At 38.7% G+C, this 25,200-nt stretch overlaps 1 protein-coding gene across 3 annotated transcripts in view; it reads right to left on the bottom strand.

The window, feature by feature from the left end:
- Nucleotides 1-1,494: 1,494 nt before the first annotated feature.
- CPQ (carboxypeptidase Q) overlaps nucleotides 1,495-25,200 on the bottom strand; it is a 549,531-nt gene continuing 525,825 nt past the window's right edge. For all 3 annotated transcript variants that reach the window (XM_064267918.1, XM_064267919.1, XM_064267920.1), the window contains one exon: nucleotides 1,495-5,934. In XM_064267918.1, coding sequence (XP_064123988.1) covers nucleotides 5,771-5,934 — 164 coding nt within the window. In that variant the 3' untranslated portion in view covers nucleotides 1,495-5,770. The remainder of the gene's footprint in view (nucleotides 5,935-25,200) is intronic.

Here is a 25,200-nt window from a genome sequence, read left to right as displayed (position 1 = left end):
GTGCCATTACTCAGTTGTAAATATGTTCTAATTTCCATTGTGATTCCTTCTACGGTTGGTGTTACTTAGTAGTCATGTCTTCATTTTATTAAGTCACTTCTTATTTTCCAAACACATGAGATTTTTTTAGTTGATTAATTGCACTGTGATCACTGAATAGGGCATTAAATTTGTTGAGCCTCTTTTACATTTTTTTTAAAGCCAGAGGGAGAACTTTTTATTTGTTTTATTTTATAATTTACATACGAAAATATTCCTTCTTTGTGGTGTATAGTTTTGTGGGTTTTGGCAAAGACATATAGTCTTAAAACCACCGCAGTTAAGCTACAGAGCAGTGCCATCATCCCTCCAATTTTTCTTGCGCTGTCCCATTTCAGTCATTTTAGTTATGCCCCCACTCCCTTACCCCTGACAACCACTGATCTGTTTTTCATTGCTACAGTTTGGGCTCTTCCAAAATGTTATACAAATGTAATCGTACAGCATGTAGCCTTTTTGAGTCTGACTTCTTCGACAGTGCATAAAGCATTGGAGATTCATCCATGCTATTGTGTGTATCAATAGTTCACTCTTCTCTATTGCTGAGTAGGACTTCCTTGTACAACTCTGTCAGTTTATTTATTCACCAGTTGAAGGACATGGGATTGTTTCCAGCATTTGGAGACTGTGTATAAGGCCACTATAAACATTCACATGCAGTTTTTTTTTGTTTTTTTACTGGTTGTAACTTCTATTTACTTGGTTATTGCTGAAGTTGAGATTTTTTTCATATTTTATTAAAAAAATGTTTAATAAAAAAATGCGTATTAGACAGCTTTATTTCTACTTCTGTAAATATTTAAAAGTGTCTTTATTCCAGCTTCATTCTTTTCCATTTTGCCTTTTTGAGTCATTTTGTTGTTATATACCCTACCTATATTTGCTATGACTACCCTAGAAAATTTAACATACTGAACTTAGCAAAGCCAAAAGTTAGATAATACCTTTATCCTCTTCTTGAGCAATACGAGAACCTTAAAACCAAACCAAACCCGCAGCGCAGAGGAGAGGAGAACTGCCCCAGAGGATTTCCAAGGCTGTATATCTTTATGGAAGCAGACTGTTAACATCTTTCTCCTGTGGAGCTGCTGGTGCATTCAAACCACCAACCTTTGGGTTAGCAGCTGAGCACTTTAACCACTGCACCACCAGCGCTCCTACAAGGACCTTAAGCTAAAAACCAAACCAAACCCATTGCCTTAGAGTCACTAACAAGGACCTTAGTATACTTTAATTCTAGTACCTTCCTTTACTTCTATTCTAGTTATGTATTTTCTATGTTGTTGTCTTATTAAATACCACCTTATTATTATCTTATTTAGTCCATGCTTGTATATCACTATTATCACTTTCTTTACTCTTTTGTCAACCTGTCTGATGTTGAGGTGGTCGTTTTGGTCGTTGAGTGGTATCTTAATCATCTAGTGCTGCCATAACAGAAATACCACACATGGATGGCTTTAACAAAGACAAGTTTATTCTCACACACTCCAGTAGGCTAGAGTTCCGAATTCAGGACACTGGCTCCAAGGGAAAGCCCTCTCTCTCTGTCGGCCCTGGAGGAAGGTTCCTGTCATTAGTCTTCCCTTAGTCTGGGAGCATCTCAGTGCAGGAACCTCAGGTCCAAAGGATGTGCTCTGCTCCTGTCGCTGCTTTCTTGGTGGTATGAGGTCCCCATGTCTCTCTGCTCACTTCTCTCTTTTATATCTCAAAAGAGATTGACTTAAGACACTATTTGGTCTTGCAGACCTCATCAGTATAACTGCCACTAATCCATCTTATTACACCACAAGGATTTACAACACATAGGGAAATCACATCAGAAGATAAAATGGTAGACAATCATACAATTGTACAAGGGAATCATGACCTAGCCAAGTTGACAGATATTTTGGGGGGACACAATTCAATCCTGATATCACAAGTGGCCAATTAGGACAATGAGCCAAACTGACAGTAACAATCCTCCATTCACTTAGTTCTATAGTGTAAGCAAGAGGCAAAAATAGGCACCAGCTCTCTGGTGTTCCACTTTTCCCCACCGAACAGCACTGGGATGGGCCAGGTGGATCAGCACTGATGGCAGTAACCCTCCCATTGCTGAGGAACCCTGGACAAAAGTCTCTTGCCATTTTATGGATCCGGAGAGGCTTGGGGAAGGGAGAAAGGGAAAGGTTAGGAGTGGAAAGTGCTGAGCCAGAGTGGAAAAAAGTAATAAGGAGGCTTCTGAATGGAAGAACCTGGGCTAGGAATACTGAAAACCAAAAGCCAAACCCTTTGCGGTACAGTCAATTCCAACTCAGAGCAACCCTACAGGACAAAGTAGAACTGCCCCATAGGGTTTCCAAGAAGCCACTGGTGGATTCCAATTACTGACCTTCTGGTTAGCCAACTGAGCTCTTAACCACTACATCACCAGGGCTCTGGTCTAGGAATGCAGCTGTGCATATATGCGTGGCTGTTAAGGGGTGGAGGATGGGATGGGATCTGACTCCTTGACTGTAACGTCCTCCAAATCTGGTGTGAAGAGGGAAGCTTTCCTCCAGGAAGCCTTGCAGGAGAAGCCTTTGTACTACCTACAGTTGGGCCTGAAAGATCAGACATAGAGTTCTGGCCTGGAGCTAAACTTCTCACTTGTACATTAGTCTTCATTCTGGGGTCCTTTAATTCTGCTTGGAGTACACCTTTTCAAATTTCCTGTAGTGAAGATCTGCTGGTGGTAAACTCTCTCAGCTTTCATTTTTCTGAAAATATCCTTAGTTTTTCCTTGTTCTTGAAAGATATTTTTGCTCAGCAAAGAGTTTTTAGGTTGGTAAGTGTTGGCATGCTGAAGATATCATTCCACTGTCTTCTGGCTTGCATAATTGCTATTATTTAGAAGTCCAATTATTATTCCTTTTTAGTTAACCCACCTCTTATCTCTCGCTTTGAAGATCTCTTCTTTGTCTTTTGTGGTCTATAGTTCCTCTATGTTTTAGGGAGGATTTATTTTCATTCATTGTTTGGAATTCACTGGGTGTCTTGATTCTGTGGGTTAGCATATTCATTATTTCTGGAAAATTTTTATTTTTTTTTCTTCAGATATTTATTTGTTCCCATTTTCTCTTTTCTGGAGTTCTAAAAAATTTTCAATCTGAAAATTCCTGTATTAGAGGACATTGTGGGTTTAATGCTGCTGTTCACTTTTTTGGTTTGCTCCTGTTCAAAATGCTATTTATGTCCCCTGTTTTCCTGTTTGCTGCTTGGTTGGTTTGGTGATGATTGTTTTGCTTTGTTTTACTTTCGACTAAGAATTCATATTTTTTGTAACTTTATCTGTGGGAACTTCTTTGGAGCCTGTGATGGGAGGAAAGCTTCTCCAGAGAATATTTACTTTTGCTTCTGCCAGCTGCCTGGAAGCACTGTACATTTGGGACCAAATTAAACTAAATCCTCATATTGAAGGTTTTTTAAGGCATCAAAGTAAAGTAAATTTGAGCAGAAGTCTTCCATGAGGTCTGGCTGGTGGTTATGAATTCTCAGGTGAGTCTTTCACCTCCACTCTGCATTTACTCAATAAAGGTAATTTTCCTTGCATTCCTCGGAGTTATTTCCAGTTCACGATTGTACGGAGGTATAGCCCTGAAGGGTCCCAATTTTACTGCGATTCTGTAGTATCCCTAACTTTGGAAGGCCCTTGACCTTGTTTAGTCCCTTAAGCCCTGCAATGCTGTATACCCTATTTTTGCAAAAATTACGCAAGCGGTTCTACGTTTGTTTTACATGTTGTAAAAAAAAAAAAAAAAATTGGCATACTACAGCGTGCTTGGAAGCCCTTGTGGGCATGGTGATTTAAGAGCTAAGCTGCTAACAAAAACGTCGGCAATTCGAATCCACCTGGAGCTCCTTGGAAACCCTATGGGGCAGTTCTACTCTGTCCTCCTATAGGGTCACTATGCGTCTCAATCGGCTCCATGGCAACGGGTTTGGTTTGGGTTTTAAAGTGTGGGGGGAGAGCGCAGTTCACAAACTTAGAACGCATGCATTATTTGCTAAAAATACAGTAAATGGAATTTAAGTTCACCAAATTCTGCAGCTTTCCTCAAAGAGAATGCTGACTTAATGTTCTGCATATCTCTCGATTCATGCCTTTGCTTAGTGTTTTTGTCTAATTACTCTTCACCTTTTAACCAATTCGTTAATATATTTAGAAAAGTGTTTCTAAAATGTCATTCAGGCAGGGTTTTCAGTTTCTGAAATGTTTTCACTGGGAGGGTCAGTCAGAGTATTAGCTCTCTTGCCAGAAATAAAAGTCCCTACTGTATCCTTCAATCATTTTAATTATTACCATTAATAAAATTGATACTTTTCTTCTGGGAACCCAATTACATGTATATTAGGCCATTTGACATTGTCTCACAACTCTTTGATATTCCATTCTGGGTTTTTTTGTTGTTTGTTTTAACTCTTATTTTAGTATTTCAGTCTGAAAATATTTTATTTATTTATCTTCAAGTTCACTGATTCCTTCTTCAGCCTTGTCCAGTCTGCTAAGTCCAGCCAAGAAATTAATCATCACTGACACTGTAGTTTTACTTTTTTTAGCATTTGCATCTGATTCTGTTTTATAGTTTGTCTCACTCTTCCATGTCCCCATCATGAAGCCTTTTCTCTAGCTACTCTGCATGATCAGCTCTCCCCTATATAGAACAGTAGGCTCCACATCAAAGGCATTGCTCTGCAGTTCAGTCTTGGTGCTGAATTGCTTGCCATGAGCTGAGGGGTACACCCCTCTCTGTTCTTTTCTCAGACCCTTTTGACTGCTGACACTTCTTTGATTCTTCCAGCCTCACCTCGCCTCAACACTTGTCTTTGTCATCCTAGTTATGACCTTGGCTTTTTCATTATGAATCCAGTCCCTCCTGAATCATAATGAATCCACATTATCTCAGGCTGCTCTAGGCAAATACCCCTTCTTAGCTTATCTGTCCTTGATATACTCTGCTTCAGGGCCTTGGATGGTGATCACTGTTTTTGCTCTGTAATCCCGTGAAGAGTTATTCAGTCTATCTGAGCCTCAACCTTATTATCGGCAAAATGTGAACAAGCCCCAAACCCACAGAGATGTTGTGTGAAGTATCTAAAACAGAAATGTAAAATGGCATTATCATTTATCTAATTGCAGACCCTAGTATTCATCTTTAACAAGGCAATTGGATTATACATACTAGATTTTTCCCCAATTGGTGAAAAACTTTTCTGTTAATTAAAAAAAAAAAAAAAATCCATATCTTAAAGAATGGAAGCAATATAAACATGTACTAAATTCCTACATACATTCAATTAAAATCATACTACAATTGTGCAGCTCCTTTACAACTTCAATATATGACATTAAACACAAACATTGATGTCACTGTATTTGATTTAATAAATAAACATAAAAATTAAAGGTCTTCCAAAAATTTATTCAGTGCTTACTTGCAAAATAGGAAGATTATTTTTCACAGGTGGTATAAAGAAATGCCCCCACTGTGATCCCTATCATTTGCTGATTATAAGCGGAGGCAGGAATCATTTCTTATTCTAGACAATTCAGAAAATATTAAGAAAGATAGTAACAGAAATCTGAAAAATAGTCATGCTTTGAAGACAAATGAGATTAGATTGTTAGGTGAGGATGGGCTTCCTGAATCTGCAGGCTGAAGACTCCTAGCTGGAAAGAAACAACATGCCTTCTTTCTTGCTCTTGCTAGGATCTGGGCAGCATTTCTTCCATGTCTGCAACGACGTAAGAGACAACAGCCCAAAGAGCAGCGGCAACATTCATCTCCTTTGGATCCATGACAGTCATGGTGTCTCCATGGGAGTGATGGAAGGAGAAATATTTATATAGGTCATCAAGAAGACTGGCACCTGGGGAGAAAAGGGGGAGAATTCTTAGTGCAGTGCTTGACAGACGCTGCTGGATTGCTGCTAGGAACCCACTGACACCCCTCCCCACTTCAGTCTTGCCTGCTCCTACTGTACAGACTGCAGTTGCAAAATAATTACTTTCTTAGCTTCCCTTGCAGCAAGAAGTGGCCATGAGACATCATCTGACCACCAGGACGTGGGTGGTGGGCTGTGGGAGAATTCTAGGAAAGCCTTTACTTTTCTGACAAAAGGGTTGAGAAGATGCTCCTAGTGCTGCATTAAAGATAGATGGGAAGTTTGGAGCTCTGTGGAGCAAAAAGCCCACACACTAAAAATGGTAAAGTGGAAAGACAAAAGGAGCCTGGATTTAGAAATATTGCCAACTCACTGAACCAGCTCTGCATTGCCTACTTCTGTTATGTTACATGAGGAAAAATAAAATCTTATTTGTTTAAGTAACTGATAAAGATATCTTCATATTTATTCACAAGGGTGTAGATTATGTATCTTCCTGGATATAAAAGAAAGTCAACACTCTTTTGCCAAAGTGTCCTTTTCAAATCACTCATTTAGTTCGCACAGCCATGAAATCCCCCAGCAACCTCCAAGGGCATCAGCAGGAGCCTCTGCCCCGCTTAAAAGCTTTCTTCATACTCAAGAGTGAAGCTTTGCAGTAGTTTCAGCCCTGGACCAGGGTCTCAGGAAAACTTCTCTGTTTCTCTTATTCATCCTTCGGAGCTTATATAGCCCATATTTTGGGTTCCAGTTGCAGTTCTTTAGCCTTTGGCTAGCCTTCCTTCTTTCCTTCCTGTTTTACTGTGAAATATACCATGTGTACAAAAGAATGTGGAAAATATAAATGTATATTATAAGGGGTGATGATATAAAAATTACACATATATATCCATGATTAAACGCAAGAAAGATACTACCAGTATTGGAGGCCCATTTTATGTGACCCTTCATCTTATAAGCCCCTTCCTCCCTCCAGAGGTACCCATTATCCTGTCCTGTCCTGCTTGTCTGTTAATCACTCCTTGCTTTTCTTTATAGCCTTACCACATACATGTACATACATATGTATGATTTATTGTTTAATATTGCCTTCTTTGAACCATGTACTCCAGATATATTTCTGTAACTTGCTTTTTCTACTGGAGCATATGTGAGATTTGTTATTGTGTATAAAACCAACCCATTACTGTTGAGTCAGTACTGACTCATGGTGACCCTATAGGACAGAGTAGAACTGCCCCATAGGGTTTCCAAGGAGTGGCTGGTGGATTTGAACTGTTGACCTTCTGGTTAGCAGCTGAGCTCTTATCTATTGTGCCACCAGGGCTCCATTATTGTGTATAACTGTAGTATTTTCATTTTTTATTCATTATATTATCATCTTTATCTTATTATATTTATTGATCCATTCTCCTGACAATAGACATTTAGGTTGTTGCCAGTTTTCTGTTGTATGCTTCTATCAATGACCTCTTTAAGGTTTTAAAAAGCAAAGCTGTCACTTTGGTGACTACAGTACACCTAACTCAAGCCATGGTCTTTTCAATTGCTTCAAATGCACGTGAAAGTTGGATAATGAAAAAGGAAGACAAAGGAAGAACTGATGTGTTCAAACTGTGGTGTTGGCAAAGAATACTGAATATACCGTGTACTACCAAAAGAATGAACAAATAAGTCTGAGAAGAAATACAACCAGAATGCTTTTTAGAAGCAAGGATGGTTAGGATTCAACTCATTTTTTTGGACACATCATCAGGAAATACCAATCGCTAGAATAGGACATCATGTTTGGTAAAGTAGAAGGTCAATGAAAATGAGGGAAGCCTTCAGTGAGACAGGTGGACAAATAACCACAACAACTGACTCAAACATACCAATTATCATGAAGATGACACAGGACCAGGCAATGTTTTGTTCAGTTATACATAAGGTCTCCATGAATTAGAGATGATTCAATGGCAACTAACAACAATCAACATTCTCTAGTGTCTGCGTGTAGGGGTGGAATTGCTGGACTGCAGGGTATGTGTTTAACTTTACCACGGAATTCTTAATTGTTTTCCAAAGTAATTTTAAATTTACACTTCCACTGTATATGAGCCTTCTTGTTGCTTCATATCCTCTACCACTCTTGGTATTGTCAACTAATTTTTGCTAATCTGATGGGTATGGCGTGTTATCTCAGTACGGTCTTAATTTTATTTTTGGTGAGAGTACACATAGCAAAACCAGTTCCCATTCCACAGTTTTTAGACATAATGATCAATGACATTGTTTACATTCTTTACATTGTGTCAACATACATGTTATTTCTGTTTTAGTTGTTTCACTTCCAGTTACTTAAACTCCCTGCCCCCCAACCTTCTCATCTATGCTTTAAAATAATTGTGGATGCTTTGTTCATATATATATATATTTAAAGAATGCAATACTCACAATAAAATCTATTAAGAAAACATTCTACATCCCACTTTGGAAAGTGGTGTCTGGGGTCTTAAACGCTACCAAGTGGCCATCTAAGATGCATCAATTGGTCTCAACCCACCTGGAGCAAAGGAGAGTGAAGAACACCAAAGACACAGGGTAATAATGAGCCCAAGAGACAGAAAGGGCCACATAAAGCAGAGACTACATCAGCCTGAGACCAGAAGAACTAGATGCTGCCTGGCTACAACTGATGACTGCCCTGACAGGGAATACAACAAGGAACCCCTGAGGGAGCAGGAGAGCAGTGGGATGCAGACCCCAAATTCTCGTAAAAAGGCCAGACTTAATAGTCTGATTGAGGCTGGAATGACCCCGGAGGTCATGGTCCCCAGACCTTCTGTTAGTCCAAGACAGAAACCATTACTAAAGCTAACTCTTTAGACGGGGATTGGACTGGACTATGGGATAGACAATGATACTGGTGAAGAATGAACTTCTTAGATCAAGTAGACACATGAGACTATGTTGGCATCTCCTGTCTGAAGGGGAGATGAGAGGGTAGAGAGGGTCAGAAGCCAGCCGAATGGACATGAAAAGAGAGTGGAGGGAAGGAGTGTGCTGTGTCATTAAGGGGAGAGCAATTAGGAGTATATAGCAAGGTGTTTATAAATTTTTGTATGGGAGTCCGACTTGATTTGTAAACTTTCACTTAAAGCACAATACCCTATAGGACAGGGTAGAACTGCCTGGTAGAGTTTCCAAGAAGTGCCTGGAAGATTCGAACTGCCGACCTTTGGTTAGCAGCAGTAGCACTTAACCACTATGCCACCAGGGTTTCCAAAGCACAATAAAAATTAAAAACAAAAACACAATATTCAAGGGTGACAATCTTTCCTCTTTGAGCTAATCTGTTATTTAGTTTAAAGGTGACTTCAGGGGATAGTTTCAATTCAAGGTTTGAAAAGCAACTCAGGGCCATAATCTCAGGGACTCCCCCAAGACTCAATAGGTCCAGTAAGTCAGGATTCTTTAAGGATTTGAAGTTTTGACCCACATTTCCCTCCCTGTTTATCGGGATTCATCTATTGTGTCCCCAATCAGAACATTCAGTAGTGGTTTTTTTTTTTTTTTTTTAAGACAGGTACCATCTAGTTCTGACCTCAAGGCAGAGGAAGCAGTGGTTCATGGAGACAATTAGTCCTTTAGTCTAGTTCCTTCTCTGATTCTTGGCTTTCTTTCTTTTTTTTTTTAATCTAGATGAATAGAGACTAATAATTACATCTTAGATGGCTGCTCATAAGCTTTTAAGACCCCAGACAACACTACTCACCATACTCGGAGGTAGAACATAAACTTTAAGAACTATATTATGCCAAATGACTGGACTACCCCACAAGACCATGGCCCTATGCCCTCCAACCAAGAGAATTAACTCCATGAGGTGATTGGTTATATCTAATTAGTATTGGCATCTGTAACCTCCCACCACCCCGCCACTTTTTTCATTGTTGTTATTGTTGCAAAACCATACACAACCTACCATTTGCCCATTCATCCCTTTTCCCTATGTACAACTTACTGACATTGATAACATCAGTCATGCTGTGCAAACTTCACCCATATTCGGTGCCACCTTTCCCACTACTATAGACAGAAAGTGACTACTACCTAGGGAGTATTTCCCTTTCCCTCCACCTCAAATAACCACTAATGAACATTAGTCTCTGTATATTTACCTACTGATGTCATTTCAAAAAAGTGAGAACATACATATTTGTCTTTTTTATGATTGACTTATTTCACTCAACAATGTCCTCCAAGTATAGTCTTCATTTTATTTTTTAAAATTATTAATGAGATTACTCATGTTAAATATATGTGTTTTCTCCAAATATCCTATTCATGTTTTTTTTTTTTTTTTTGCCCATTTTTTTACCCTTTTTGTCTTTTTCTTACTGATTTATAGGAGTTCTTGATATATTTTAGGAAAACCTGGTGTGTAGTGGTTAAGTGCTATGGCTGCTAACCAAAAGGTCAGCAGTTCGAATCCATCAGGCACTCCTTGGAAACTCTATGGGGCAGTTCTACTCTGTCCAATAGGGTCATTATAAGTTGGAATCGACGGCAATGGGTTTGGTTTGGTTTAGTTTTTTAATATATTTTAGATACTAATTATTTTTGGTAATAAGTTTGTATATATAATTCCCCAGTTTGTGGCTCATCTTTTTATTCTCTTTATCATGTCTTTTGATGAATAGACATTGTTAATGTTAGTATACTCAGATTTATGAATTTTTCCTTTATGATTTGACTTTTGATGTTTTAAGAAATCCTTCCCTACCCTAATATCATAAAGATATTCTCTGATGTTTTAGTCTAATATTTTTAAAGTTTTGCTTTCAAATTTTAAGTGCTTCATCTATTTATAATTGGAACAGATTTTTACATAGGGTGTGAGATAGGCTTCTATTTTTATTTTTCAGTTGTCCCAGAAAATTTATCGATAGTATTGAAGAAGTCCAATCTGCACTGAAGGCACTGGCAAAAAACAAACAAACAAACAAGGCTCCAGGAATTGACAGAATATCAATTGAGATGTTTCAATAAACAGATGAAGTGCTGGAGGTGCTCACTCGTCTGTGCCAAGAAATTTGGAAGACAGGTAAGTGGCCAACTGACTGGAAGAGATCTATAATTGTGCACATTCCAAAGAAAGGTGATTCAACAGAATGCAGAAATTATTGAACAATATCATTAATATCACATGCAAGTAAAATTTTGCTGAAGGTCGTTCAAAAGTGGTTGCAGCAGTACATCGACAGGGAACTGCCAGAAATTCAAGTGGGATACAGAAGAGGACGTGGAATGAGGGATATTACTGCTGATGTCAGATGGATCTTGGCTAAAAGCAGAGAATACCAGAAAGATGTTTACCTGTGTTTTATTGACTATGCAAAGGCATTCGACTATGTGGATCAACAAATTATGGGTAATGCTGGGAATTCCAGAACACTTAATTGTGCTTGTGAGGAACCTATACATAGACCAAGAGGCAATTGTTGGAACAGAAAAAGGGGATACTGTGTGGTTTAAAGTCAGGAAAGGTGTGTGTCAAGGTTGTATCCTTTCACCGTACTTATTCAATCTGTATGTTGAGCAAATAATCTGAGGAGACGGACTATATAGAGAAGAACACAGCTCCAGGATTGAGGAAGACTCATTTACAACTTGCAATATGCAGATGACACGACCCTGCTTGCTGTAAATGAAGAGGACTTGAAGCACTTACTGATGAAGATCAAAGACTGCAGCCTTCAGCATAGATTACACCTCAACAAAAAGAAAACAAAAACCCTCACAACTGGACCAATAAGCAATATCATGATAATGGAAAAATTACTGACATTGTCAAGGATTTCCATTTTACTTGGATCCACAATTAACACCTATGGAAGTAGCAGTCAGGAAATCAAATGAGGTATTGCATTGGGCAAATCTTCTGCAAAAGACCTCTTTAAAGTGTTGAAAAGCAAAGATGTCACTTTGAGGACTAAGGTGTACCTGACCCAAGCCATGATATTTTCAGTTGCCTCATATGCATACGAAAGCGGGACAATGAACAAGGGAGACCGAAGAATGATTGATGCCTTTGAGTTACAGTGTTGGTGAAGAATATTGAATATACCATGGATTGCCAGAAGAATGAACAAGTCTGTCTTGGAAGAAATACAACTAGAGTGCACCTTGGAAGCGAGACACTCCATCTCACTCACTTTGGATATGTTATCAGGAGGGACCAGTTCCTGGAGAAGGACATCATGCTTGGTAAAATAGAGGGTCAGTGAAAGAGAGGAAGACCCTTGACAAGATGTATTGACACAGTGGCTGCAACAATGGGCTCAAACAATGATTGTGAGGACAGCACAGGACTGGGCAACGTTTCGTTCTGTGGTACATACGGTCACTATGAATTGGAACCAACCTGATGGCACCTAACAACAACAATAGTAAGTACATCCTCTTTCTTCATTGTTTTGTGGTATCAATTTTGTCATTAAGTTTCCTTATCTTTGTAGGTTTGTTTGGGGCTTTCTAATTCTGTTCCAATGGTCTATTTATTTATCCCTGTGGCAATATCACACTAAGTTAATTAGTATTGCTTTCTAAGCCATGATAGCTGGCTGGGCAAGTTCTCTCACCTTCTCTTCTTATTTTCCTCCTCTTCCTTCTTAGGAGTGTCTTGGTGATTCTTGACCATTTGTTCTACCATTTAAATTTTAGAATCATTTTAAATTCTACAAATAATATTCATGAAACATGATTGGAATTGTGTTAATCTACATATCATTTTGGGAGAACATCTTTATGATATTAGGGTATTGTTTTTACCCATGAACATGATGTGTTTCTATATAAGTCTTCTTCAGTGTCTTTAAATAAAGTTTTGTAATACAGTTTTGCATGCATTTTGTTAGTTTTCTTCCCTAGATGACTTATATTTTCCATTGCTGTTGTAAATTATATATATATATTTTAATTTGCATTTTCTGTTTGTGGCTGTCTGATTTTAGTGTCAAGGATATATCTGATTCATAAAATGGAAAGTGTTCTTTCTTTTTTTGTACTCTACAGAATAGTTTGTGTAAGATTGGAATTATTTATTTCCTGGTTACTTTGTAGAACTCACAAAACCATTATTCACGTTTTGTTTTTCTTCTTTTATTAATGTTGGAAATTGTATTTTTCTGGGAATTTGTTGGTTTTGCCACAATATTGGAATAATTGGTATGAACTTGTCAATAATACCCTGTTATAATCTCTAATTATGTCCGCAGCATCTATAGTGATACCTCTTTTTCATTCTTGATGTTGGTTGTTGGTGTCTTTTCTCCTGTTCATTGATTTTGCCAGCATTTTACCAGATTTATTAGTCTTTTGAACTAAAAAATGATGACAAATATGGGTTTTTGGGATCTTTCCTATCGTACAGTTTTTCTTTCATTTATTTCTGCTCTTTATTATTTCTCTTCTTCTACTTTCTTTGGGTTTCTTCATTTTTCTTTTTCTAACTTCTTGAGTTGAATGCTCAACGTACTACTTTGCACATTTCCTCTAGCATACACAGGTAAGGCTATAATTACCCCCAACAGTGATTTAGCTGTATCCCACAAGTTCTGATTAGTATTTCATATCATTCATTTCTAAATGTTTACTAATTCCTGGTTTGACTTTTTCTTTCACTCATGAGTTATAATGTGTTTTTTAATTTCCAAAAGTACGTGGTTTCTTTCATTTTTTTTTTTTTTCCACTATTGATTTCTAATTTAACTGTGAGAGAATTAACAGATTCTGGCCTATACGAAACACGTTCTTCGTATTTTGTTGAGACTTTCTCTATGGCCTATTATACAGTTTGGTTTTATAAATGTTCCATGTGTACTTGAACATCATGTGCTTTCAGTATTCTGTGCATGTCCATTAGAGCAAGCTCGTTAATTGTGTTCTTTATATCTTTTAACTCCTTCCTGATTTATTGTCTATTTCATCTAGTAATTTGGAGAGAGATACGTCAACATGTCCCTCTGTGATTTTGGATATTTTTATTTTTTTGTAGCTCTAGTAATTCCTTTTTTATATATTCCAAAATTATGCTATTAGAGGTATACAAATTTAGAACCATATCTTCCTGGTGATTTGAACATTTTTGAATATGTAGTTATCCTTTTCAGTCCTGAAGTCAAATTTTTTCAATATTTAATACAGCCACACCAGCTTCCTTGTGCAGAGTATTACCCTTTTACCATAATTTTACTTGAAGTCTTCCTCTGTTCTTATGTTTCTGGATTCTCTTATAGTTTAGAGTTGGCTTTTAAAAATGTAGTCTAACAATCTTTGATTTCTAACTGGAGAGTATAACCCATTTATGCAGATTGTGATTATTGTCAAATGAATTCATTTGGACCATCTTAGTTTTTGCTATTTGTTCATTTTGTTTTCTAGATTTCTTATTTTTCTTTCTTTATTGCCTTCTTTGGGATGCTTTTTTTTTTTTCTCCTCTCATACCTTTTCCTCCACCCTGTTAGTTTAGTGGTTAAACTATTTCTATTCTTTTAGCATGTGGAAGTTACGCACTCTATTTCTACTCTTTTTAAGCAGAGACCTTAGAAATTATAGTGCAAATATTTATCTTATTAAGTCCAAAGTTAAATATATTATATAAGGACATTGGAGACTCCCAAGTTTTGTCCCCGTCTCAGGTTCACTTATTGCTCATTAAAGCCCATGCTTCAGGCAAACAGGGATTGGCAGATCCTGTCAGACAAATGCCAGGCTACGGAGTTTCCTTACCTCTTATAGATCCTTATTTTATCATTTCTCACATCTGACGAATTACTTGCTAAGCCATTTATTATAAAAAGATAAACACATGGGTCACCATGAATCAGAATTGATTTGATGGGAATAAGAACAATTATTATTTTACCCAACAATTTTTTTTCAGAGGGGTGGTTTTTACCACATTGCCAGGGTTCTTCTCTCCCAAACCTCTACTTTCTGTCCTATTATTAGTCCTGAGGAGTCCTGGTGAAACAGTGGTTAAGAGCTCAGCTGTTAACCAAAATGGTGGCAGTTTGAATCCATCAGCTACTCTTTGGAAACCCTATGGGGCAGCTCTACTCTGTCTTATAGGGCTGCTATGAGTCAGAATCTACTCGATGGCAATGGGCTTGGTTTTGATTTTTAATATTCCTGAGCCCTCCCTTACCTCTGGATGCTGTCTATATTTCTCCTAAGCCTAACCCAATTTTTTTAAACCTCATACCAAGATTTTCCGCTATTTATCTGGCACAGTGGTTAAGTGATACAAGTGCTAACCAAAAGGTTAGCAGTTCAAATCCACCAGCCGTTCCTTGGAAACCCTATGGGGCAGTTCTATTCTGTCCTCAAGGGTCGCTACGAGTTGGAATCAACTTGACAGCAAAGGGTTTTTTTTTTTTTTTAATCCTCCCAAAGGAGTCCCTGGATGGTGCAAACAGTTAATAGGCTTGGATGCTAAACAAAAGATTGGTGATTCGAGTTCACCCAGAGGCCCTGGAAAGAAAGGCCTGGTGATCTTCTTCCAAAAAAATCAGCCATTGAAAACCCTATGGAGAATAGTTCCACTCGGACACACATGGGGTCCCTATGAGTCGGAGTCCATTGTACAGAAGCTAGTACTGGTATCTTCCCAAGGCCCTGGCTCTGGAGGAGTCCATTGTACAAAAACCAGTACTGGTATCTTCCCAAGGCCCTGGCTCTGGAGGAGAGTTTGATTTCTCTTATTCATTCATATGCCATACCAAGTTCAGCCCTGGTGCTGTTAAATACAATGCAAGCCCATGAGGCAAAAAAGAAGTATAAGAGAAAGCTCAACATCAAACCTGACAATTAATGGCTCCAATGCCTGTCAGCAAATATCCAAAACAGGTTGCCTTAAGCTTTCAATGTCTACCAAACCCTTAACTTGTGTATAGAAGGCTTCTTCTTCCTCAATGATTTTCTTTCTAAGCTAGTAAAACATATTTTCTGTTATCCCAGTAGCTCAGAAGGGTGGGATGTCACCATCGTCCAGACTGATAACATAAAACCTTCAGTGCATGGGCTGCAGCTGAGGCCCTAAATGTTTTAAAGATTCAATCTAATTCAATTAGAGAAACATTTATTGAGTCTCTATAATATTCTAGACAGTGGGTTAAACGCTGAGGCAGACATTAAAGTAAAAAAGACAGTCTCTGCTCTCAAAATCTTACTCTGCAGGGCAAAATGTGTACATAAGAACAGCACAGCCTGAATGAGCTGCGTGTCATGAGAAAAAGACAAAGAAGTAGTGGGTAGCTCATGTAACTGAATGAACTCCGGAACCCCTAGACTAGGTAAAAAAAGAAAAAAAAAATTTTTTTTGAGGTCCCTTTATTCTGCTGTCTGTACTCGCTTGTTTAATGCCCATCCCCTCCCCTCCCCATACTGTATTGCAAGCTCTCTGAAGGCAGAACCTCCGTTTTGTTCCCCACTATGTCACCGGTGCCTATAATGTAGCACCCAATAGATGCTGAAGGTGTGTTTGTTGAATGAATTAATGAAATCAGCAAATTTCATGAGACAGCTGGGCCTTGAGGGTACTGTCAGAGTCCCTGTAGGATATAGATGGGACATTCTAAGAAGGTAACTTGGAGAATATAATGAAAGGATTATTTACCAAGAGTGGTCAGGGTTAAGTAAAACCAAAAAGGAAAGGGGAAGCACTCCAGGGCTAACAACAGTGTGGAACCATTACACTTTTAGACCTGAAAGGGCAAAGAGAGAGAGAATGATTATTGTAACCCACTTATAGCTATAGGTTAGGGTTTCCTGAAAAGCTGTGGTTGTTGGTGGCAGAAGCCAGAGAAAGGAGCCAGTGGGATCAGAATCCTTGATGGTGCCTCCCAATATCCTACTGGGCCTCCCACTGCCCAAACCCAGAGGGTAAGGTGACTTGTTAATGTAGTCCATGAAAGTTAGCCCCAGGACAGTACAGGATAGAGGAAAGTAAAGAATAGTATGGAATGGTAAAAGGGAACACCCAACACAGGCACTCAGGTGTCAGCAGACAGACAGGGGGTACTGGCATTCCAGGTGAAAGCAACAGAGCCTGTGTGTATTCCAGTTTGGTTGACATAAAGGTAACCTGGGTTAATTACTGGCAGTAAAGTTGGTGACCAACAGTGGAAGCTTCTACATGTCTGCCTAAAAACAGATTGAATGTTGTTCATAAATGGGGAGCCACTGGGGGCCAATGGGCAGGACAGGTGTGACTGGAGCTGTACCATGTGAGGATGCTCTTACAAAATGTGGAGGTAAAGGTGTGTAAACAGCCCTGGCGGTGAGGAGACACTTGGGGAGGAGGTATAGTCAGGGTGGGAGTGGGGAGCAACAAGGACCAGGGCCTGATGGCATTCCAACCTCTGGAATTCTCTGGAAGGTACATGGTGGATGAGATTAACCACTCTTCCTAGTAGAAACGCCAGAAGTCAGTTTTAAAACCAAAAGCCTCTTTCTGTGATGAGCTCACAGCACACCCAGGAGGGACAATCTGCCTGTTTACTTTGGTAGTAGCTAGAAGCATTTTAACAGAAACAGTGACATTTTAGAATTACTTGAAACTGGTGGGGAGCATATGCTCTGGACCCCAGAGAGCATCCAGTGAATGTCAAATCCAGTGCACAAGTTAAGGACAGAGTCACAGGGTACAAAGAATGGAAGTCACTGAGGGTGGATAGAGGAGAAATCAGAATTGCAAACATCGGGAAACAGGAAGAGGCATTTAATTCCAGCAGACAGAGTTTGACTAGCTTGGGGCAGTTTTTCTCCCATCCAGAGCTTCTTACAGACACCACACGGTGGGATGACAAAAAAAAAAAAAAAAAAATCCTGTCCCAAAGGCTCCGAATTCCATATTGAAAAAAATAGAGGCAAAAAAAAAAAAAAAAAAAACAGTTGTGCATGCCCTCTCTGGGCCTCTGACCTTCCCTTTCTCTCCCAGACTGAAAGCAACTTGAGTGCCGGATGGGTGGGAATTTGGCTGCCTCCCTTCAGAATTAGAGGCTTAAGGAAGGCATTTCCTCAGAGATCTTCTAAGTTCCTACAAACATTTTATAAAACTAAAACAACTTCAGAAAACCAGATATCGCCCATGCAAATGCTGATAACTAACCACAGGGGATATGAGGGTTGGACCTGTTGGCTGCCTTGCAGTTTTGTCTCTGCAATTCTAAGAAGACATTTTATCAGTGACAGCTACTGATCTAAAAGACCAGCACTGAGAAAGATCCTGCTTTTCAATTTCTGAGAGCACCTGAGATCGCAGGGCATGCGAATGTTAAGTACCTCTAGGGATAAATTTCACAGTATCTTTTGACAGGTAGATGAGCTCTGAACAGGGGATCATCAAAAGCTTTTTAGAAATAGACAGTAGGAACAAGCCTGCTCCAAAGGCCGATATTCAGCCCTGGAAACACTGTAGCATCGTTATTAGAGCAGTTCATTGTTATGGAATTATTTCCAAAGGGAGGTTTGGAACGTGAAATGACATATCCTTGAGTATGTCAGCAAAGGAGAAGTCGGACGTAGGCAGGGAGTTACAGCTGAGAGAAAATGAGATTTAGAGGCAGATAAAAAAAAAATAAAAGATGGTTCAAATTCAAATGCTCCTCTTTAATAACTCAATGACTTTGGAGAAATAATATAAAGTCATTCAGTCTTTGTTTCCTCAGTTGTAAAATGAGGCTAATGATACCCAAATCAAGATGGTTGTGAGGGCTGTAGGCACTGAATACTTAATTATAGCTGTTATAAAGGAGCCCTGGTAGCATAGCGGTTAAGCATTTAGCTGCTAACTGAAAGGTCAGCGGTTTGAACCCACCAGCCACTCTGTGGGAGAAGATGTGACAGTCCACTTCTATAAAAATTGTTTTTGTTATTATTAGGTGCCTTCGAGTCAGTTCTGACTCATAGCAACCCTATGTACAACAGAATGAAACACTGCCTGGTTCTGTGCCATCCTCACAATTGTTGCTGTTTGAACTCACTGTTGCAGCCACTATGTCGATCCATCTTGTTGAGGATCTTTCTCTTTTTTGCTGACCCTCTACCTTACCAAATGCGATGTCCTTCTCCAGGGACGGGTCCCTCCTGATAGCATGTCCAAAGCATGTGAGACAAAGTGTCACTATCCTTGCTTCCAAGGAGCATTTTGGCTGTACTTCCAAGACAGACTTTTTCATTCTTCTGGCAGTCCGTGGTATATTCAGTATTCCTCACTAACACCATAATTCAAAAGTATCAATTCTTCTTGGATCCAGCTTTCATGTGCATATGAGGCAATTGAACAAGCCATGGCCTGGTTTAGGTGCACCTTAAAAATTCTCAAAGTGACATCTTTGCTTTTCAACACTTTCTTTGAAAGAGGTCTTTTGTGGCAGATTTGTCCAATGCAATACATCATTTGATTTCCTGTCCATAAAAACAATCAAATCAAACCGTAAAGATTACAGTCTTGGAAACTCTACAGGACAGTTCTACTCTACCTTACAGTCAGTACGAGTGAGGATTGACTTGACCGCAACGGGTTTGGTTTTATGGCTGTTATATAGCCACAAAGATGATCCAACTTATTCACTGCAGCATGATCAATTAAGTCAACTTGGAAAATTTAAAGTTCTGATTTAATAAATCAAAGTTCTAATGATTATGTGTAAAGCTGGAACCACTGGACTATGAGTTCTGTATTTCTGCCTTGACCCTGGTTTGGATTATTTTCCCTCCTCCTGCTTCCCTCCACTTTTCCTCTCCCTTTATGAATCTATTTTTGTAGACAGAAAATATTTTCCAGCTTTGTGACTAGGTGAAGACAGTCCAATAATATTGTAAGAAATGCCCACCTGCCCCATGTTGCTCACAGCAGGTCCCAGATCGTCACTGGGAGATTCCAGCAATGACTGTGGTCTGTAGAGGGTATCAGAACAAGACTGAAAGCATCCTAGTTCCTGAAAAGTGGGGTAGGCGAATATACAAAGATTCTTGGAGCCCCCTCTTATTGTATGTTGACTCTTATTTACATGTAATCACTGGGTTTTAGTGCACAAAAACTAAGCAATTTGTATATGATAAGCTTTTGAAAGACATTTGAAAGCTTTGAAGTTTAAATTCAAGTCTATTATTTCAGTGCAAACATTGGCTGCAGTGATGTTGCATTATGGATATACTCACAGGCAAGCAGCTGTAGAAAATCCATTTTTTTCTTTATAAACAGATCTTGAACAGTCTGGAGTACATAATTTAACTGCAATGGAATGTATTACAGACATTCCCCTATCATAATAATTATGGGGTTAGAGAAGAACGTTATGGTCCTATTCCCTGTAAGAAAACTTGTTTCTTTAGAATCCATAAAATGCTAAAAATATGTTTAAGATTTAATGAAAATTATTTCTTTCAGCAACGTTATCAAATGAAAAAAACTTATTACCAAAATGATTAGAAAACCAATTCACAGAATTTGCAGACATTTAATCTCTTTTCAGAAAGGCACTTTTATCTCTACTATACTAAATCTCATTGAAATCAGAGTCAGAAACAACTAATTAATAGCTTCCTAATCCATAGCTCCTCAGAAGAGAAAGCAACTCATAAGAGAGAAGGGAAAGGAAAGGAAGGCAAGGGGAAAATGATCCTTGATCAAAACTCCATGAAAAGTACTATAATTTTAGTTTCTAAACTCTCAATTTATCTAATAATCAGTATACTCCAAGAATCTCCAAGCCTGTGTTAAGAAGTTTCAGGTGTTCCGCTAAGCCCCTGTACCTCCATCTCTTGGAAAACTTGGATTGGTTGTTGGGATAACTTGAACAACATAGTTTGGGTCAACACTAACACACCTGATGGACCTCCAGTTCGTAGGGTACCCAAGCTATGTGATAACGACTCATCTTTCCATAAAGTTGAAGAGCTGTACAGTGGCATTAAGACTGGTTAATCATTACTACGTGAAGATAGTACTACAGCCTATCCATATGTGGGAATAACAAGAATAATAATTACCATTTGCTGAGTGCTTCTTGTGTGCTAAGGGATTTTTGGACATTATTTCACTTAATTCTCCCAATAATCCCACGAGAAAGTGATTATCATGTGTGATTTATAGATACCAAAAAAAAAAAAAAAAAAGATTTAAGTTTCTTGTCTAAAGTCTAAGTGGTAGAGACAGGATTCAAACCCAGGTACCTCTGATCAAAAACTATGCCCTAATAATTGTGCTATATACTATCTCTCACTGCCCTATTACAGGAAATCTGTGAATGCCTTTTCCCCAGTGGGAAATTATTTGCATGATTTGCCCCATTGGCTGCTCTGGTCCTCCACCTCCATTTCTACCTCACAAGAAAAAAATTAACAAAAAACCTCACAAGAAGGAGATGGAAATTCAGGTTGAAGGTTTCCTTGGACGTGAAACAGTGAAGACTTGAGTGAGTCCAGGCAGCCTGAGACTCTCAACAGAAGATGGATGGCTGTTCTTACTGAGCACTCTCTGCAGGTTCTGCCACCCCTCCTGGAAGTCCCTGACCAGCCTATCTAAAAACCTACTTCTCCCCTCTGGTCATGCATTATCCCCCTTACCCTGCTTTTTTTTTTTTTTTTTTTCCATAGCATCTTTTACTACCTGAAACCATATTATCCTTGTATTGGTTTTATTTGTTGCCCATTTTTCCCATTAGGATGTAACATCCATAAGAGCAGGGACTTTGTCTTATTTACAACTATATCCCCATTCTCCAATGTTTGGCATGTAGTAGGTTCTCAATAAATATTTATTGACCCAATGAATGGATAAATGAATGAATTATTAACTATCTAATGGGACAAAAGCAAAGATAAATATCGGCTTCCTCTTCCCTCTCTGTAGGAACTTTTGGCAAGTAAATCCCCCTTTCTGAGGATTCTTCTCTTGGTTCCTGCCTTGGAGAATGACAAGTAGGTGCTCCATACAAAAAATGCAGGATATTTACATGCATAAACTGAGGTAAAAAAACTCTCTGCATTTTACCACTATTATGAAAATTAATCAAACTTGGAAATAAAGGAAAAAAGTGGGCAGCACATCCTTCCAATGTCATTCAGGGGCAAAGGCCATGTAAGCATTATTTAGGGGAATGTACAGTTTGAATTACTGCTTACTATTGACTAAAGGTTCTAGATGTAGTGGAGTTACATTTTAACTTGTAGATTTTTGTCTAATAGAGATGAATCACAAAGGTCACAGTTTATTGGCCTCTAAGACATTAACCAGCAATATTAACCTAATATTTCTTTATGAAATTGCATAAACTTAGGTCCTCAAATGTTCTTTGAATTGGTGTTCCCCATCTTACTAATCCTATCATTTATTAATGAGTTAAATAAAATTTTGACATATGCTCATTTTATATTTACATTAGAGTCATGATTTTACCTTTTAAAAAATTATACTTAACACCACCCACTTACAAACCTCCAAAGAACAATCACATTCATATGTTTCTTTACAAAAAGTAAGCGACTAACAAAGTTTCCATCCATGATTTCACCCATGATTGCCCCAATGAGCAAGATCACTGGGCAAAGTGGTCACCAACATAAGCGCTGGTCTTCGGGTAGGAAGTTTGCCTTTTCCCTGTATGGTACTGGATGGTCTTCAGGTACGAGGAAGACTGGGGGAAAATATATATGAATAATACACACACACACGTGTGTGTATATATACTATCTATATTTTGTGTGTGTGTATACAGTGAGAAATACATATATGTATACGTGTATGTAAAAATATGTAATGCATAAATATAATTTCACTCTTCCTGAATTCCTATACATTCCTTGATACCCTTTATTTCTCCCTTGACCCACCTTACACCTTTCCTCTGACTCTAGGCTCTTTATCTTTGAGTTTATAATTGTTTATAATCTCCTTCTCTCTTGTTATATAACATAGTGATACACTTCCTCTGTGAAGACTGATTTTGAATCACACTCATGTTTATATATCAATTTCAATTTATCATTCTTACTTTATCCACACAAAACTTTTTGCTGACTCCTTTCTTCTCTTCCTATCTGAGCCAGCATTCCAAAGGAAAAAAACCAAACCTGTTTTCTTCGAGTTGATTTCAACTCCTAGTGATCCTATAGGACAGAATAGAACCTCCCCATAGGGTTTCCAAGGAGTGGCTGGTGGATTCAAACTGCCAGCTTTTTGGTTAGCAGCCAAGTTCTTAACCACTGTGCCACCAGGGCTCTGAGCAAGCATCACTCCTTGTAAATGCCTTTCTGCAGTTCTCTCTACACCTAGGGAATGATGCTTACAAGAAAACATCAGTAAAAATTGTTTCTGACATAGCAGACTGTCAGAACATTCAATGTGTATGGGTGTTTGGACTCGAAAAGACTCTAGTCTTTTTCCAGCGTGGAGCTTATAATAAAGGTCTTATAATTATCATAGTTTTACATAATTGCCCTCAAATTGACAGATTTTTTTTCTTTCTAGCTATTGACACAAGATGCTTACAAAGTCACAGTGCAATGAAAGACAGGTTTTAACAGATATGACATCTGAACTTATCCTTCTTTTCCCACCCACTCACTCCCCACCTCCCATTCTGTTGGCAAGCAAAAACAAAGGAATCAAATGAGTTGGAAGTATTACATGGACATGCTGTTCTAGACCTAATTCCCATACTGAATATGAGTAATTCAGCAAGGCTGGTTGGCAGGAGCTTTGCAGGAATGCCCAAGTAACACTGTAGAGCCAAGTCCCAATTTCATCAGTCATCATTAAATGATTATGGTATTGGAGGGGAACTGGTAAATAGTTAGGAATATGCCCATCCATTAGAGAGATCATGAGAGAGGATCTATGAACCTCTGATCAGTGAATCCCACTTCTACATGGCCAGGCTGATGGATTTATAAAATTAAAGTTTTATTATTAAGCGCTTAAACACATACTCTATAGGAAAAAAGAGGACATGGCTTTTTTAGGAGGAAGCCTTGGTGACCAGTTCTTTACACTCTTTGAAAGGGTAAAAAAAGGCTAGGCAAGGAGAAAGGATGATTTACCTATTTAAAAAAAAAAAAGAAACTTTGAAAAAAAACTACACTAATCATCAGAAAGGTTGAATTGTTACAGGTTGGAGGAAATGTTTCGCTGTAAATAGGGAACTAATTAGCTATGAGAAAAAGAACAGAAGCAACAGATATTTCTCTATAAGAAGGTCCACCTAAGGATTGGTATCATTATTTGGAATTGGAATCAGTCTTGAGAATCTGTAAAGTCCGTTCCGGTTTTAAAATTCTGTAGATCCCCCTTACCCCTTGTTATGTTTTGAATTGTGTCCTCACAAAATGTGTGTCAGCTTGGCTAGGCCATGATTCCCAGTATTGTGTGGTTGTCCACCGTTTTGTGATCTGATGTGATTTTCCTATGTGTTGTAAATCCTGCCTCAGTGATGTTAATGAGGCAGGATTAGAGGCAGTTATGTTGATGAGGCAGGACTCAATCTATAAGATCAGGTTGTGTCTTAAACCAATCTCTTTTGAGATATAAAAGAGAGAAGTAAGCAGAGAGAGGGGGCGGGGAGGGGGGCACCTCATACCACCACGAATGTAGTGCCAGGAGCAGAGTGCATCTTTGGAATTGGAATCCCTGCACTGAGAAGCTCCTAGCCCTGGGGAAGACTGATGACAAGGACTCCCTCCAGAGCCTACAGACAGAAAAAGCTTTCCCCTGGAGCTGGCACCCTGAATTTGGACTTTTAGCTTACTAGACTGTGAGAAAATAAACATCTGTTTGTTAAAGCCATCCACTAGTGGTATTTCTGTTACAGCAGCACTAGATAAGTAAGACACCTCCCAAGAAGTAGGACAGGCTAAAATTATCCTTTGAGAGGGCTCTAGTATAAATATATGACTGATTAAGCTGTACTGGGTTATAAAGAGAAATGGGATTCATTTAGAGACAGTGCACCCAATAATTTTAGGGGTGATGCCAAAGTAGGCAGTTAAGCCCTCCATGAAATTCCTCTTGGGCCCATTGTCAGAAGTTTAATTATGGGCTGGACGGAATAAGAATCTGAGTCAAGGTGGGCTTTTTTTCATTCCTGGATACCAGCACTGTCAAGATCACAAGAAGTACCACAGATAATAGGAGATACATTTATAGAATAAAATTTTACTACTATAAAAAGATAGGATCCATCTGACATTAGCAATGATAT

The sequence above is a fragment of the Loxodonta africana genome, chromosome 14, assembly GCF_030014295.1.
Source record: "Loxodonta africana isolate mLoxAfr1 chromosome 14, mLoxAfr1.hap2, whole genome shotgun sequence".
NCBI lineage: Eukaryota > Metazoa > Chordata > Mammalia > Proboscidea > Elephantidae > Loxodonta > Loxodonta africana.
Note: the sequence above shows the minus strand (reverse complement) of the source record. Positions and strands in the feature narration are given on the sequence as shown.